We start from the raw sequence: 15964 nt of genomic DNA on the forward strand, positions 1-15964 counted from the left end.
AAAAATAATATGGATGTGATGGTAAGCTTGCGCTGCTAAGTAAAGATATTTAGGCTCAATTAATTAGTTGTGTAACATAATTTTTTTAAAAAAGTTTAATTGTGTAACAACCCAGCATCTTCTTATCATTGTAATGGAAGTGCAGTGAACAAATTTCTTCGTTAGTCGGATACGCCTATGTCATTAGAGGATTCTATTTTTTATCACTTCATACTTAAATCATCAATGATTAATTTTAAAAAAAATAGTGGTGTGTATAATATTTTATCTCTTTTATTTAAAAAAACATTGTCACATGACATTGTTAAGATCAAAGTATTACTATCCAAAAAATATATTATTTTTTAAAACAATAAAATTTAAAATATTTTTCTCACCTAACTCTACCACCTCCACCCTATCCCCCACCCCACCCCAACAATCCCCCGCTCGTAAAAGATTAAATGTTGGACAAGAGAAATTCTGGCTTGATCACATGGCATAAATCAACTAATTGATTAATCCAATATTATTATAAAATAAATTAACTTAGCAAAATAAGAAGGAGAGAGTAAGAGAAAAAGAAAGGAGAAGATGAAAGAATTTCAAAGTGTATTTTGCATTTTTTTTTGTGTGTTCTTACATGCCAAAGAATGACCATTTTTATAGCAATAAAAAAGAAAGCAAGTTGAGCAACTTGCCTAGTGGATCCATGAAAATGGACATCCAGTATTACTTTTCATAATACTTCCTCTTGGATGTCCACGTAAAAAAAAAATCTCAGTAAAACAACAAATATACATAGTTATCCTAAACATCTATAGATGTTGTGCCTCGTTAAAATCTTACTAGAAAAACCCAGTGGGAAAAAGCTTAATGAAGGAAAAAGAGTACACACACGCTTTGAGTGCTGCCTCATTAAAAACTTTATCAGAAAAAACTAAGTGGGACAAAACCTTGGTTAAGGAAAAAAGAGTACAACACGTATTTTGCTCCCCCTGATGAAAGCTTCATTTGATATTTTGGAGACGACGCATTCTAACCTTATATCTTAACTTCTCAAAAGTTGATGTTGGTAATGCCTTTGTGAATAAATCTGCAAAATTATCACTTGAACGAATTTGTTGTACATTAATATCACTATTCTTCTGAAGATCATGTGTGAACAATAATTTGGGTGAAATATGTTTCGTTCTGTCTCTTTTTATGAAACCACCTTTCAATTAAGCTATGCATGCGACATTGTCTTCGAATCTAATTGTGAGTACTTTGACATCATTTTTTAGGCCGCATCTTTCTTAGATGAATTGTATCATCGATCTCAACCACACACATTCTCTACTTGCTTCATGAATTGCTATTATTTTAGCATGATTTGAAGAAGTTGCAACAATAGACTACTTTGTAGATCGTCATGATATAGCAGTTCCTCCGCGTGTAAATAGATAGACTGTCTGAGATCGACCTTTATGTGGGTCTGATAAATAACCTGCATCTGCATAACCAATAAGGTCTGCACAATCTTTGTTAGTATGGGGATGAACTATATCTTGCCAGCAAATTAACAGAAAATGTGATATAAGGCCCGGTTGCATTAGCAAGGTACATAAGTGCACCAATAGCACTAAGATATGGTATTTCAGGACCAAGAAGTTCTTCATTATCTTCTAGGGGTCGAAATGGATCTTTATCCACTTCAAGTGAACGAACAACCATTGGAGTACTTAATGGATGTGCTTTGTTCATGTAAAATTATTTTAAGATTTTTTCAGTGTAGGCAGATTGGTGGACAAAGAACTCGTCTGCTAAATGTTCAATTTGTAGACCTAGACAAAGTTTTGTCTTTCCAAGGTCTTTCATCTCAATTTTTTTTAGATATTAAATCGTCTTTTGGACCTCTTCAGGGGTTCCAATGAAATTTATGTCATCAACATAAACGACGAGTATAACAAACTCTGATTCCGTTTTCTTAATAAAAATATATGGACAAATGACATTGTTTATATAACCTTCATTTATTAAGTACTCACTGAGGCGATTATACCACATATGCCCTGATTGATTCAGACTATATAATGATCTTTGCAATTTCATTGAGTACATCTTCCGAGACTTATTACATGCTTCAGACAATTTTAATTCTTCTGAGATTTTCATGTAAATTTCATTATCAAGTGAATCATAAATGTAAGCTGTAAGTATATCCATTAGATATATTTCAAGATTTTTATGTATAGATAGACTGATGAAATATCGAAATGTTATTCTATCCATAACAAGTGTATATGTTTCTTCATAGTTGACCCCGATTCTTTGAGAGAATCCTTGTGAAACAAGGTGTGCCTTGTATCTTACAATTTCATTTCTCTCATTTTCTTTTCGCACAAAAATCCATTTAGATCCAATTGGTTTTACACCTACAGGGGTTTGAACTGCAGATCCAAAAATCTCACGTTTAGCAAGTGAGTCTAATTCTGATTGAATTACCTTTTGCCATTCTGGCCAATCATATCTATGTCGACATTCTTTGACGGAATTAGGCTCAAGACTTTCACTATCTTGGATGAGGTTAATTGCAACATTATATGCAAAAATATTATCCACCATAATTTTTGATCGATCTAAATTAATCTCTTCATCGGTAGAACTTATTAAAAGTTCTGCATTCACTGAAGTCTCGGGTCACTGATTTCTTCAGAAATATCATGATTACTCAAATCTTGACCTTCTTTGGGAGTTCTTTTGTAGTATCATTTTTGTTATTCCTCAAGCTTTGCTATCTAGGATTTTTATCCTTTGAACCCAATGGTCTACCATGCTTCAGGCGTGTTTGGGATTCAGAAGCTATGATACTAGAGATTGCTCTTTTGGGACATTAATTCGGACATGTACATTCACTGTAGGGATATATGTATCTTAGTTATCCGTTTCTAATCAGTAAATGCATCTGACATTTGATTTGCTATTTTCTATAAGTGGATGATCATGAAATAGTGATAAAATTTTCCACGCAATTTCTCTTGCGGGTTCCTATATCTCTCCCGCTAATGATGTGAAAGCTGTTTTATCAAACCCACAATCTGCAAATCGAACAGTAAATAAGTCTCCAGTCAACGATTCAAGGTATCAAATTATGAAGGGTTAGTCAAACCCAACATAGATGTCCAACCTCCGATGAGGGCCCATCTTTGTACGTTGTGGTGGTACTAAAGGCATGTATACCGCACAACCAATAAATTCGTAGATGGGCATGTTAGATAGTGACGTAGAATATTTATTATAATGTGACGTAGAATATTTATTATAATGTGTCGGTCTGAGACGTACAAGTGTTGCAGCATGTTAGATAGCAGACCACAAACAGTAATTGATAATTTTATTTTCGTTAGTAGAGGTCTGGCTATCAATTATAGGCGCTTAATAAATGACTCTTCAAGGCCATTTTGAGTTTGAACATAAGCAACAGAATGTTCAATTTTTATCCCAATTGATAAACAATAATCATCAAAAGTTTGGAATGTAATTTCTCCAGTATTATCAAGGCGAATGACCTTAATTGGATAATTTGGGAATTGCGCCCTTTATCTTATTATTTGTGCCAACATGATGTCCATTTCTGTGGATATCTTTAAAACTTAACAAGTTTCTTGGTGGTTTAGAAGAGAATAGTGCATTTTCTATAACAATTTTTGTCTCTGGAGGCAGAAATATAGTAGCTCTTCTGGAGCCTTCTATTATTTTTGAATTACCAGAAATTACAACATTTGCTTTTCTTCTAAGCAAGTTGGAAAAATATTTCTCGTCTTTAAAAATGGCATGAGTTGTTTCACTATCAATTACACAAATATCCTCGTGATTGATCATTGATTCAAACAAAATTTGAGGCATATCCATATTTTTCTTCAAAAAGAAATAAAGTAAATATTATAATTAAAACATGGTCCATTATACAAATTTTATTTATTTACATGGATTAGAAAAATACAAACATATTATTTATTACAGAAAAATAAAAAAGAAATTATTTAAATATTATTAGATTTATCAATATTCACATTGTCTGCTGGAAAATTAAAGAAATCAGCTACATCTAGATGCATATGCTCAATATTATCTTTAGAGATAAAATTTGTCTCTGAATTATTTTCTTATCTTTTCAAAGATGCTTGATACAACTGAACAAGACGTTTTGATGATCGACAAGTCCGCGACAATGCCCCATATCTCCACATCTATGACATATACTTTCTGAATTTTTCTTTGTTAAAGTTTCTGGCTTTTCACTATTTTTTTTGTACTGCTGATCATTTCTTGTTGTCAGCCGAGCATCATGATTATAATTTTTTCTTCGACCACGACCATTACCACGACCATTACCACGACCGAGGTCATGACCTTTTTCTCGTTGGTTATAATTTGTCTGATTCACTTCAGGGAGCGACAAAGAATCAACGGGCCGACTATCATGATTTTTCATTAGCAGTTCGTTGTGGCATTCAGCAATCAGAAGGTGAGAAAGTAATTTAGAATATTTTTTAAATCTCTTTTCGCGATATTGTTGTCGTAGGAGTATATTCACGGGTGAAAATGTGGAGTATGTTTTTTCAAGTTTATCTTGCTCAGTATTTTCTTCTTCGCATAAATTTAACTGAGGAATAGTTCTAAACAAGGCAGAATTATATTCAGCTATATTTTTAAAATCCATTAAACTTAGATTTAGCCAATCAAGACGTGTCTGTGGAAGAATGACCAACTTTAGGCGGGCATATCTTTCTCTTAGATTTTTCCACAATTTAAGGGGATCCTTTATGTAAGGTACTATAATTTTAATCCCTCGTCAAGATGATGGCGGAGAAATATCATGACTTTGGGATGGTCTTGACTAGATGCCGTATTGTCATTTTTGATGGTGTCTACCGGATCCATCGATTCTAGATGTATTTCGGCATGTAGTGCCCATGATGAGTAGTTTTTTTCAGATATGTCAAGAGCAACAAATTCAAGTTTAGAAATATTAGACATTTTAGGAAAATAAAATTCTTGTCCATTTATTACCTTTTTAAAATAGTTCGAAGTGGTGGAGGCTCATACTGACAACATGTTATAAAATAAATTAATTTAGCAAAATAAGAAAGAGAAATTAAGAGAAAAAAAAAGGAAAAAATGAGAGATTTTTATAGTGTATTTAGTTTTTTTTTTTTTGTGTGTGTTCTTACATGCTAAAGAATGGCTACGAATAGCCATTTTTATAGCCATAAAAAAGAAAGCAGGTGAAGCAACTTATCTAGTTGGGTCCATGTCCACTACTACTTTTCATAATACATATATCTATTTTTAATTAGAGGACATATAAAAGAAAGAGAAAATAGTGACAGTCAGTTAGTCACTAGTAAATGGACTCGATACTATAATATGTCCATATCTATTATGTTGATGTTAAGATGATTTATGTATATTGTTCCAAATTGCTTGGTCATATATATGGTCAACCCTGGCGGCTAAAGTTTTGTTGGACAAATAAACAATGGGAGAGATAGTAAATTAAATTGATGTCGTTTGATAGATTAAATTTTTAAAACAAAATTGGGGTATATATATATATCATAGCTAGGCCTAACAAAAGTATGTAAAATATATAATGACTGAGTTACTTTTATAATTAAACTTTTTATATGAGATTCTTAATCGATCTTTAAGTCTCTCTCTCTATATATCATAGTTAGGCGTAACAAAAGTAAAACCATATAATGACAGAGTTACCCTTACAATCAAACTTTCCATATGAGACTCTTGATCTATCTTCAAGTCTATTTATAATCATCACTCAATATAAGGAATAATTAGGGGTGAAACTAGTAACGATTCAGGGATCATTTAAATTACTTTAGGTAGAAAATTATATTGTTTATATATGATTAAAATTATCTTTTCATATTTTGAACCTATTTATTGAAAATCATGTCTCTACCACTGACTACAATAGACTAACCAATGAAACAATTATGATCTAATAATGAGTCCCAGATGCTTGCGGGAAGATCTGGGTAGATGAAGTCGTTGTCATCTGGATCAAGAAGATCATGTGGTAATAATGCACCAGTAAAACTTGTGATCGGCATGTAATTAGCATCATTATTAGGCTCTGGTTGCAGCTGCTGTGTGTCAGTTGGATAATTATAAGCCTCGTAAATGAATCCATTATTGGAGCCATCAAGCTGTTCAGCCGCTGTATCTGGTAAACTGGAAGAGCAAAGCATTTGAAAACTATCATCATCCAATAAAACCTTGGAATTCTGGTGGCCATCTTGAAAGGCTGTTTTTACCACTTCCATCCCAATATCCTATCACAAGATGAAGTCAAAAGTCAAGTCAGTCATTACTCTTCGCGACAAAAGATTAGTTTACCTTCTTTTTGTAACTAGCGAATCAGTAGGAAATTTGACTATACAACATGAGTTTCACACTATCACTTAAAAAATGCAAATAAATTCTAACTATTTTAATTAAAATATCCGTGGCCACTTAACATTTTTTTTAATGAGAGAATAGTGATTCTTTAATAGTAACTATTCAATCAGCCACTAATTTTAATTAGGGCCGCGTAAAGTCTCTTAAAGAGAAAACTGCTTTCTACTATGATTTTTTTCTCAAGACTCAAAACTCGAGAGCCCTCATTATGTAGTAACAAAATATTGCACTTGCTTGTTGAAGCAAACTGTTAAAAAGGAAATAAAATTGGAACCTTTTGAGTTGGGGTGAGCTGTTCCACAGACACGAACTGACCCTCTTGATAGAGTAGTCCAATCAATTCTCCCACATCAGTAAATACCACTCGTGGATTTTCCTGAGGACACACGTATCTTTTCAAGTCAAGTTTACCCTTTGCCTGATTTACTGCTGCATCTAATTTCTTCATGTTCAAACGCCTGCCAAGGATCTTTATACACATATAGGCAAATGGTTGAGTAGTTCATTATGCAACAAGAAAAAAAGAGTTTATTTTTTTATTTAACATAACCATCACAGTCGCCTTATTAAACAAATTAAGATAATAGTGAAGACAAAAATCAAATTAAAACAACTAGCAAGAAGTTTCAATTCATAACTCTTTAACTAGTTAAAACATGTAACCAGCTATGACGACAAAAAAAAAAATAATTAAAAACTAACCTACCGGCTAGCAGGTGTAAGCATCATGAATTCATATCCGGTGTGAAATATTACCGTGGTCTCCTGCTCAGTAGAAGCTACAGTCTTGCCATTGACGGAAAGTGAAAGCCTGGGTGGATGGATTTAACTAAAAATAAAATAAAATATAGACACAGGAAGTGGGGAAGAAATAGGGAGCTGAAACATAAGTTGCCTCTCTACTACCCTTTATTTATTTCTGCAACTATTGGTCCAATTATTGTCACCGTCCACATTAGATATGATGGACGTACGGAATCGGCAACACAGAATCATGAACCCTTCATCCGGAAGACAAAAAAGATACGGAAATTAAACAGAAAAATTAACCTACCACCAGTAGCAGGAAATTTTGTTTCATCAAAAAGATAAAGAAATTAAATAAGTTAATGTCAAATTTTAATTAAAATTAAGATGGAGTACTTCCATGTTGTGCATAAGAAAGAGATATAACGTTCCGTCAACTAAAGGGAATAAATTCTTACATTGAGTAGGTTTTCACGGTTCAAAAAGTAGTGAGTTAACAAGTCCTTGACTGTTATAATGTTTTCCTTCATCAAACGATTATGAAAAGCGCCGCCTTTGCCAATCGTTTGCAGTTTCCAAACTTGATCATCAAGATATAGTGGCTTCAGGCTCTTTCCCACTGCAAATTAATTAAATTATTAGCGAAACCACAAATAGTACATAAAATCAAACGAATCAATTAATTACGTACGTACTTGAACGGCGATCCTTGACAAAGAATGGTTCAGTGACTGCTTCCATAATTCTATTCCCAATATTGTAGGGATTCATAACTCTCGCACCTAGTCTCAACTCACGTTTTTTCATAGATACTCTAGAATGTTTGAATGAAATATGACTTACACAAACACTCCCATCCTTCAAGCTGACTTGAGGATTTCCACGAATCAGCGATTTATCGCCACCACAACTTGTAAAATCTTTCTCAAGAACAACTATTTCCACCTTTCCTGATGCTTCTGGCCCGGAATTGATAATTTTCTCCGTACGGGAGTCAATTAAATGTACATCTAAGCTTCTTCCCTCTTGATCTCCTATCGGGACCCCAGTATATATTGGACCACTTACGTTGTTCGAAAACTTTAATTTTAAATGCCCTGGATATTCATACTCATCACATAGAATCTGCGATTTTCTGAAAAACATATACAGGTCTCACTATCATACAATTAAATAACTGTGAAATTAAATATGAATAGAGAAGCTTATCGTTGCCTTGGGTCCGTTGAAATCTCTACAGCCTGTATTTGATACAATAAATAGATTAAAATGCAGTACTAGTGTATAATATAACAATGTGTACAATTAAATCCTTAATTATGTCAAAGAAAAAGAACGATTCTCCTGGTCAATGAATTTCCGGCATAACAACAAGTTGCAATAAAGGGACTACACATCAATAATATCATTACTTTGACTTGGTCCATTATTTATTGGTAGATACATATATATTAATACTCTCACTAAAAATCAAATATCTAAAGATTCAGAAACTAAAACTAGACAAAAATCTTATTAACCAAAATTTTTTTTTTAAAAAAAAATCTCAACACATGCATATGAATACTAAGAAAAAAACCTGGATGCAATTTGTTCACAACAAACAACACAATGACAAATTTATTTTGGACTGCAGGAAATATAAAAAAGAAAAAGCTGATTGGTTGTCTTTTCAAGACCCAGTAGAACAAAACCAATCAATCCATTATGATAGAATCACGTTTTGTGAAGAATTTTGCTCAACACCAAAAATAAATGCCATATATATGGATTTTGGGTAAGTAAATAAATGAATTTCGAGCCTAACTCAGTGTAAATCAAATATTTGTAAGTTTTTTTAAATTTATCTAAACATTAAAAAAATGCTTTAAAATTATTTTAATTTAAAAGAAGATAATTTAAACAGACTCTTAAAATCAAATACTAGCTCATAAAGATAGGATCGCAAACAACTCAAGCTAGCTCATATAAAAGAAAACCAAATAGACCTCGTTCAACAGATGTGGACTCCAACAGAAAACTCAATCAATAACAACCACCCTAACCCTAACTAAATAAATAGTACTATTCTCTTTAGTAGCATTACTCTCGTACATATTACTTCTTTATATAATTGTATAAAATAAGCATTAAATTAATGAATATGATTCTCACAGCTGGATCAACGCAAAGCCGCCTCATTGACTTTAGTAAACGCACAACCGGGAGCACAGCATTAACGGACCTGATCAAAGCCCAAGAATGAAGTACTCAGTAGGCATTTGATCATAATATAGATTTCAAATATGAAGTAAGAAAACTTGTGTTTGGTTATACTTTATCCACAAAGGAGAGAAAATAATATTTTTTATTTGGAATTTACGAAAATGGAGTTGAAAAACAAGTTTGGAAAACTTTCTCAAATTTGGAATCCGATAAAAGTTCCATATGTATATAACCAAACACTAATTTTCAAATAAAGTGTAAAATTATTTCGAAAAAAAATGAATAATTCTCATGATCGTAAAAATTAGAAGAAATGGATGATTGGAATTTTGAGCTACTAATATTTAAATTTAGGTTTGTGAAAAGTAAATGTAGTACTATAAAACCAAGTAAAAGAGAGAGGCGACAGACTTCCTTAGTTTGCGAAGCTTTATCTTTCTATGAAATGAAGACGAGAGAGGAACAGAATGATAACTAGAATGTTCTCCAAGATTCATAATATGCCTATTTAATTTGCTTTACCAAAAACGTTAAGCTTTCACTGAAGAGAGGTTTAGCTATTGCTAGTATTTATAACAAATATTTACTTGAAGTGAGTTGGAATTTTCCTCCTACTTCCTCCGAGTCTTCCTAATCAAATTTCATTTTTTACAACTTGAGAGTTTTTGGTTTGAGAAATTAAGTAAAAGAATTTTGTTAACAGTTCAGTTTTTTTTTTAAAACAATCTGTTTCCCAATCTTTGTTATTATTGGGCCTCATATATCCATTTTCATTTATTTTTTTAGGCTATTCAAATTCAGTTTTCCTGTATAAACATCTTGTGAAATAAAAAATTCATGAAATTAACCGGCAGGTAGATTCGTAAGTAAGCAGTAATTTTACAAAAAAATGTCAAAATATCAAAAGAAGGCACACCAAAAAAACAAGAGAAGTAAACATATAGTATATACAGTATACTTAAAACTAAAATTTTAACCCGACTAAATAAATATAATTTTTCGGCAAAGGTGTCAGTTCAACGTAGCTCCACTACTATTCGTAAGTATGTTTCCCCAAGCTTTCGGAGAAACGTCTGTGAATCCCGCATACAATTTCCTTCTCCCAATCCCGTGTCAATATAGAAAAATGCCGGTTACTGTAGCGAACCAAGTGGAGACGAAAATTGTCTGAAAAAAAAATAAAAAATGTGTGTTCTATTATAGTAAGGTGGAAAATTATAGAGATAAGTTCTACTATTTTCTTTTAAGATTGTAATGATTATTGGAATACATTTTACTCGGGCCTATAAAGAATGAGATTCTTTAATATTTTTTGTGTTTTAATTTATATGATGTTGTTTGATTTAATATAAAATTTAAGAAATAAAAATTATATTTTAAAATTTATAATCTTAAATAAATTATCTATGTTTATATCGCTATAAATTATTGAGAATAAAATAATTTTTTTAAAATTGAATTATTGCTACGTATATATAAACATGTCATTTTTTTCTAAACTGATTAAAAAAAGTGTATGATTTTTTCCCTTCTTATTTAGAAAGATTTTTCGCATTAAAATTTTGTGGTACGTGTCCTTACTACTCCTTTTGTTCTCGGTGATTATTGTGTGGTGGTAGCCGTTATTATTGTTATTACATACTGTGAATATTACTATATTTTATATCTAGAGAGGGCATAGTAGCATACTCATCAAATAGTATATCCAACCCACCCTAGGAAAATATTAATATAATTTGATTGGAGTGTTATATTCCAACAATTAAATGTAGGTTAAATTGAGCTTATACAACACGTGCAGGGGTATCTTATCTTATAAGAGACCAAGTTGTTGTTTTTTTATATATTTTACTTATATAAAATTTGGATAGAGCAAGGAAAATGAGAAAGAGGATTTAGAAAGAGAAAATTTTGGCCCTCTCCTCGTATACATTCGAGATCTATGATTTGATAACTCTCCCTTATTAAACCTATCTTCTATTTGTGAAATATCTAAGATATTTCAAAACTTGACCAATATATGTCATTTCATAAAATAATATATTTTTTTATTTCAATTTATTTATTTTATTAGTTTAAAAAAATGTTATTTTCTATATTTAATAATTTTATTTAAATTTATTTTCATATTTTAACTTGATACAGAATTTAAAAAATAAAAAAGACTTATATGAATTTTGTTGTCTTAAATTGATGGTATATGTCAAATATAAATTTTCTTTAATTATGTGATCTTAAATATGTCATGTAGAAATTTGTAATTAAAGAGTGGTAAAAAAATGCATTTTATTTTTAACGAACTAAAAATAAAAATAGGACAAATAAATTAAATTAAGAAAGTAAATGACAGATTTTAAGATCACACCGTTCAAATAACATTTTGATATATTATACATTTGTTTATAAAAGAATGTGACATTGTATATCAGAAACCTTTTATACTAAACATTCTATGACCAAAAAACATTTTAATATATTACACATATATTTATTATAAAATCACAAATTCAAAAGAAAACAAAAGATTATTTTCTTAAATTTTATACTAAAATAAACAACTTAAACCGGAGGGAGTAGTAACCAGAAATGCCCTCCTTCGGAGTTCTGCCATTATTAAGGGTGATAATTGGGCGAGTTAGATCAAGTTTGGACGGTTCATAATGAATTAAGACAACAATTGAGTCAAGACCCAACTCAATCCGAATTTGTTTGGCTCAAAAAAGATTGGGTCAAAATGTCTTGAGTAATGGGTTATATAACGGGTCAAGACCCAACCCAATTCATTTTTTACTAAGCTTAATTATTATTATTTTTTTTAAAACTCTTTTAATACCCAATAATTTTTTTTTTAGTATGGTTATATGTAACACATCAAAATAAAAAAAAGAAGGTTTTTTAAAAATATTTTAAGAAAATTTCTCATGAGCCAATTCGGATTACATATCAATTCAATTTTTAATGAGTTGAAATGAGTTGAGCTAATGAACAGACGATCAATAACCAACCCAAACTTACACGGGTTTGGCAAATTGGGTGGGTTGGATTTGATTTTGCTATGTATAGCCATTATATATAAATATGCTCGCACTACACAAACTCAGGGTGTGTTTCGTACGAACAAAAATGCTCTATTGAAAAATGCTTTTTAGGAATATAATTGGGTTATTTATTTATATTTTATGTCTGATAGGTAAATAAAAAATATTATTCTAAAATATTTGTATATAATTTAGATAAAATACTAAGGAAGGTGAAGGTGGGAGGTAGGGGTGTGCGATGAGGGCTATGTGGGTGGGGGTGAAGATAAAGTGTGCCGAAAAGTGGGAAGACACCATCAATGTGGAATGTCACTCGTAAAATTTATTTTTCATACTTTCATTAAATAAGTCATTTCTCTTATTTTTAAGAAATCTATTCATATTTTTAAAAATATCTAATCTATCGAACATGAAAACATTAACCGAGCACACCCTTAATAGAAAACTGGAGACTACTAGAGAAATATTTAAATTTTGCACATTATTTCCCATACTATTGAAATATGAGAAATCAAGCAATTCTAACCAAGCAAGTATAGCATGAAAGCTTATTGGCAAACGTAGGGAGGACACTGGATACAGTTACCATTTAGCAATTTTCAATAACACATGTTAAGCTCGATAACACACAAAAAATAAAAATAAAAAGAGAGCCACTTCCATAATATATTTTCAAGTATAGAGTAAAGTACGAGAAAATATTTGATAATTAAAAAAACTAAATGTAAAATTTTGAAAAATTATAATTTAAAAACTCTTTTTATAATAAATTTTTAAAATAATTATGTACAAATTTCCCTTAAAAACCTTAGTTGTTATATAGATAAGGCCGATATGATATTTTGGGCTTAATAGGAGGGTCTCCTCTTTAATTCTGCCAGCTGACTTGTAAGAAAGGCCCATATGACATTTAAGTACTAAATCGTCAAAGGAAAACTTACGTAAATATATTATATTTTAATGCACTAAAATACATAGACAAATCTCGCTCGCTTTCCTTCCATTCTTATTTGCCTCTCTCCCTATGTCATTATATCCCATTCTTGAAATTTTTGTGGATTAAACTCAATCCACCCCGACAACCCTCCCCCTCATTGCCATTTCTAATTATCAAGAGTTTTTGGCTAAAAACATTTTTAAATTATATCCCAAATTTAAATTACAATCTTAAAATATCTTTTTGGCACAAAACATCCTTCAAGTATTTGCAAGTTAACCATTCTCATCCTTCTGCTAGATATTGTCAAAAAACTAAGAAATCCGATAAAAACACGTGAAGTTCACGTGACTATCGACAAAAATTTTCCTGCATAATTTAATTACCTGTTATAAAAGGATCACGAAGAAAAAAATATTAAAAATCTCAGACTTTAATGCTTGCTAAAACAAAAAAAAAATAGAAAAATGTGAGGATACATGATCTACTCTTTTTTCATTACCAACGGAAAGAAACCAAAACTTAATTATCTTCACTTTTTTCAAAGTCAAATTGTAGTTAGATCTATTTTTTTTGGAGGGCAATATGATATTGAGATGATTAAAATTCTGATTATGTCTTGCATTCAAGTTTCATTCTTCATTATTAGAAATGAAAGTCTCCAAAACACTACTTTTAGCTGATTCAATTGAAAAGAAACATATTTCAACTGACAAATTTTTAATATTAAATAACAAAAAAAAATGTTAATTAATTAATTTTTTTTTTTGCATAATGCTAAACTTAAGAATCAAAAAAAATCACGATAAGATTTTTAACGTATCTCAAAATAATAAATATAAAAAAGTGACTTAATTTTTTTGAAATCTGTTATTTTTATGAAAAATTTTAGTAAAAGGATGAAAGTTAATTTTTAAATACTTTGAAAAATATTTTATGTTAAAAATAATATTATAATTTAAATTTAAAGTATAATTTAAAAATAATTTTGGCTAAAAACTCCATCGATTACAAAAGTACAGCTGACAATAACTGCACCTTGTTATCGATTATGACGCAGAATATGATCGCTTAAGTCTGCGATAAATAGTAATTTTAACAGAATGATAAAAAGATGGATTCTAAATAGTAACAAAATGATATATTAATATTCTTATGTTCGAAATTTCCATGTTTATTAAGCCTCAACTTTCAAATATTATTGTACATAAATGTTCGGAATCTGAGATCAGGGGGACACACTAATATTACCGAATTTCAGTATCAATTGGTAGTTTCAGCAGTGTTGATTTCCTTTTCAGCTAATATTTGTTATTTCAAATTTGAATTCTTTTTCCACTTGTACCTTTATCTTTGTCAATTTCCCAAACAAGCAAATCTTATAACCTTTACTATTGAAGTCGACTTTGTTTTGCAGATTACACAGAAAAAGTCCCAACTCTTTATACTGAAATAATTTTTGTCACATGGGGTTTCATAGAGAACTAAGAAGGAAAAATCATAATCCTTAGTTATATATTCAACAACTTTATTACACACAAACAAAGGCCAAGACATAGAAAAAGACAACCAACAAACCAAATTAGAGACTTATTAATTTACATCTCAGCTTTGTTAGCTTTAATATCCTCACCACCAGCAGATTTGCTTTCCTCTGCAATGCTAATCACCTTACTCTGTTTTTTCTTCTCTTCAGCCAATTTTGGCACAGTAATCTTCAAGATACCATTTTCCAGATGAGCCTTTATGTGTTCCAAATCAGTATTTCCAGGAAGTCTAAACTGTCTCCAAAATTTCCCACAAGTTCTTTCAGCTCTGTGCCATTTCTCCCCTTCAATTTCTTCCTCTGTTTTCCTTTCTCCACTGACTCTCAACACTCTGTTTTCTACTACCTCAATCTTGATGTCCTCCTTCTTCAACCCTGGTATGTCAAGTGTAATTACATGCTCTGTTCCTGTTTCCTTCCAATCTGAGCGAGCTAAGACTATTGATTCGATCCCTTTTGGAATAGTCAGTGGGGTTTGTTCAAGAATCCCGAAAGGATCCTCTGGTGGAAATCTTATATCCCAAAAGGGGCGTGTGTATGGCATTAGTGCCTGAGTTTGGGATGGAAGAAAGACTACAGCCACTGCTAAAACAAGAAACCCCATAAGGCTAACTCTTGTTTTCACCATTTTTTGTTCTATAAGTACACTTTTTTTTTTAAGAACTATGAATGCTGGAGATTGTTTATGGGTTGCAAGGGTAATTGAGAGGAAATTTTCTTGGGTATTAACTTCTTCTTTGGTGGATGATGATAAATGAGTGAGGGTTTATATAGAAAGAAGATGACGTGTTCTTTAGTGGTCGGTTGGAGGAATGAGAGGTCTACAAGTTTCTGGAGAAAGCTTGCTGAGGCATCATTTCTGGACTGTTCATTTCTCCTCTTGAATGTTCCAGGGATTGTATTCACCTGACAAATAAAAGGAAGCCACCTCCATAATAAACTTTCAAGTAACCAATAAGGATTGTAGTGCGGGCTTATTTTTAATCAAAGGCCTGGTTTTTTCGAATATAAAGTCGTTTTCGTTAAAAAAACTGTTTTGGCACA

At 31.2% G+C, this 15964-nt stretch overlaps 2 protein-coding genes across 2 annotated transcripts; both read right to left on the minus strand.

Annotated features, from left to right (window-relative positions):
* Nucleotides 1–5676: 5676 nt before the first annotated feature.
* Nucleotides 5677–9929, minus strand: LOC129896169 (calmodulin-binding protein 60 A-like). Its single transcript, XM_055972006.1, has 7 exons — nt 9811–9929; nt 9349–9418; nt 8410–8435; nt 7890–8329; nt 7653–7813; nt 6722–6916; nt 5677–6320 (listed from the first exon to the last, which is right to left on the minus strand). Exons 1-7 carry the CDS (start codon nt 9894–9896, stop codon nt 5964–5966), a joined length of 1335 nt encoding a protein of 444 aa, XP_055827981.1. The 5' UTR covers nt 9897–9929; the 3' UTR covers nt 5677–5963.
* A 4848-nt stretch (nt 9930–14777) lies between these two features.
* LOC129896170 (22.7 kDa class IV heat shock protein-like) lies at nt 14778–15715 on the minus strand. Its single transcript, XM_055972008.1, has one exon. The coding sequence runs from the start codon at nt 15546–15548 to the stop codon at nt 14973–14975; it is 576 nt and encodes a 191-aa protein (XP_055827983.1). The 5' UTR covers nt 15549–15715; the 3' UTR covers nt 14778–14972.
* Between the last annotated feature and the right edge of the window lie 249 nt (nt 15716–15964).

The sequence above is a fragment of the Solanum dulcamara genome, chromosome 7 (assembly GCF_947179165.1).
Source record: "Solanum dulcamara chromosome 7, daSolDulc1.2, whole genome shotgun sequence".
NCBI lineage: Eukaryota > Viridiplantae > Streptophyta > Magnoliopsida > Solanales > Solanaceae > Solanum > Solanum dulcamara.